The sequence below is a fragment of the Temnothorax curvispinosus genome, unplaced genomic scaffold, assembly GCF_003070985.1.
Source record: "Temnothorax curvispinosus isolate PA1 unplaced genomic scaffold, ASM307098v1 QBEX01016491.1, whole genome shotgun sequence".
Classification (NCBI taxonomy): Eukaryota; Metazoa; Arthropoda; class Insecta; order Hymenoptera; family Formicidae; genus Temnothorax; species Temnothorax curvispinosus.
In genome coordinates, this window is record NW_020226271.1 from 1 (window position 1) to 2,641 (window position 2,641).

General features: G+C 33.2%; 1 protein-coding gene across 1 annotated transcript; it reads left to right on the forward strand.

Moving 5' to 3' along the window:
- Positions 1-19: 19 nt before the first annotated feature.
- On the forward strand, positions 20-1,709 carry LOC112466678 (protein ANTAGONIST OF LIKE HETEROCHROMATIN PROTEIN 1-like). Its single transcript, XM_025034903.1, has 3 exons — positions 20-60; positions 307-627; positions 718-1,709. The coding sequence occupies exons 2-3, from the start codon at positions 482-484 to the stop codon at positions 1,556-1,558; spliced, it is 987 nt and encodes a 328-aa protein (XP_024890671.1). The 5' UTR covers positions 20-60; positions 307-481; the 3' UTR covers positions 1,559-1,709.
- Positions 1,710-2,641: the final 932 nt, after the last annotated feature.

The window sequence follows — 2,641 nt, forward strand, 5'->3', positions numbered from 1 at the left end:
TCCGAGGCGATCACCAGAAATTGTAATTTATTGCAAAATAAACGCATTTTATAATTTTCGGTAAGTTTCATATACAGTTTAGGTGTAAAAATTCATTATTAAAACATTTTCTTGATTTGGTTAATTTTCTCGAATAATACTTTATTATTTGTATGTATCATTGAATATTTTTCACTTATTTTGATATTTGATGTTTGCGCTGTTTGGCCATTCTTTAACGTTTTTGCAATTAATTCATACAATTCTGAATGTGATTTTTAATTCGAGAAGACTGCATTAGATTGAATTACATTTGTCTTTTCACAGAAATGGATGATTTCGATTTGTTGTTAATTGCTCTGGTCAACATGGGAGCACTTTTGGTGCAACGTCGTAGAAACCGTGAACGTCATCGTCGCCGCCGCGCCGTCGGCGTGTCTGGGTACGACCAATTAACACAAGGAGAAGATAGCAAGGAGCGTTTTACAATCTTTTTCAGGAGATGAAAACAGATGAGCAAATGTTCCACAAGTACACACGTATGACACTGCCAACATTCCAGCACTTGATGGACATTGTTAATCCAAGTTTAATGAAACGAAGTCCACGGGCACTTGAACCAGAGCAAAGAGTTGCTTTTACATTGCGGTATATGTTCGGATTACTCGTAGTCTAACAATACATATGTGTAAAAACAGTTTGGCAATTAATATTATAATATTGATAATGATGTTACAGATTTCTGATTGGAGACAAAGTTCCAGCAGTTGCTTTTGCCTATCGTGTTGGTTTATCAACAGTACATAAAATAATTAAAGAGACGTGTGACGTATTTGAAAGACTTCTTGGTCCTATCTATCAACGAACTCCTTCAAGAGAAGAATATTTACAAATTGCTGAGGGTTTTTGGACATTATGGAATTTTCCACATTGCTTGGGGGCAATTGATGGAAAACATGTCGATGCTCAATGCCCCCCTAATTCTGGTACGCTGTACTTTAATTATCACATACGATACAGCATCGTACTTTTGGCTGTGTGTGATCACAATTGTCAATTCACTTTGGTGGATATTGGGTTAATGGGGAAGAACAGTGATGCGGGAATTTATGGGAACAACTACTTGAATGTGACGAATGAGATGCTGGATATTCCAGAAGGAACCAGTTGCTTAAGCGGAACCGATATACAAGTGCCTTATTTTTTTATTGGGGATGAAGCATTCCCCATTGGAAAGCATTTGACGCGGCCATATGCTGGACGGTATTTGGGGGAACGCAAAAACATATTTAATTATAGACTTTCGCGAGCCCGGCGTATAATAGAAAATACATTTGGGATTTTGGCAAAAAAGTGGGGTATATATAACAGACCGATCGCTGCGATTCCTAAAAATATCAATAAATATATTTTGGCAACTGTATGTTTGCACAATTTCTTAAGAAACAAAGAAGGTAATATTTTACAATTTGAAAACAATGATGAAATGATTGAAAATAACGAAAATGGTGCATTTGCGACGCACATTAAAGACTCTCTTTGCAATTATTTTATGACTCCAAATGGAATGGTCAATTAGCAGCATGATTATGTAACAAGAGGACAAAATCAAGACTTTATCTACACGTAAACATTTGATCGATTGATTACACACGTGTCATATTGTGAAATGTAATGCTAATATGTATTTATTATGTGAATATAAAATAAATAGTACAAAATTTCTTTAATATTATTATTATTAATATTATTATATGCCCCAGTACACATATATGTTATTACTAAAATTAATATCGCACAATCTTAAGACATGAGTATTATATGTATCTACGAATAAATGCAAATGATTTATTTTATCACAAAAATCATCTCGCTCACAGGTTTTCCTTTCTCCACAAAATTTTCATGATTTCTTGTTTCTTGACTTGTTGTTTTAATTCCGCCATAACCAGATTGCAAAATGAAGTGTCTAGATCATTCTGCAGTTGTGCACCATCTTTTTTAAAATTCAAATGCTCTGCAACTGCTTGATTCAAATTAATAAAAGACGCTTCAAACTTATCGTTTTCGAAAGATCACCAGGCAATAAAACTTGACACGTTATTGAAGTTGACAAAACGAACGACGAAAATGCGTTAATTTAAGTCGCTAAATTAAAATTGTACTTATACGAATAAAAATTTATATATATATATATATTATTATTATTATTATTGATACAATATGTTCGCGCAAATATGAAATTTTGTATTAATTATTAAAAACTTGATTGTCATTAATTGATAGATTAAAACTTAATTATGTAATTTGACAGTTGCGCTGATACCTAAGAATTTAAATTCGTGGAAATTATTGTAAAAATCACGAATATGCATATACAAAGTAACTGACAGGTGAAAGAGTAATTCGACTGACAATAACAATGTTTATTTATATTAATTAATAATAAAACATATTATCAAAACTTATTATTGTCGATAAAAATTAAAAACTGGACAGATAACGAAGTTCGACAGATGCACTGTCTTCGGATACTTCGGCACTGATATCAATTTTGCTCAGTTCACCTAATTTGTTCACAATAGCGGCCGGCTGGGGTACGTTGGACACGGATGTCGCAGGCTGGAACTCCTCCTTGATAACGAGAAATCAAGAGAATGTT

Coding starts and splice junctions, on each gene's coding strand:
- LOC112466678 (XM_025034903.1), top strand. CDS start 482: ATGAAAACAGATGAGCAAATGTTCCACAAGTACACACGTATGACACTG. Junction 628..717: donor AGAGTTGCTTTTACATTGCG/GTATATGTTCGG, acceptor ATGATGTTACAG/ATTTCTGATTGGAGACAAAG.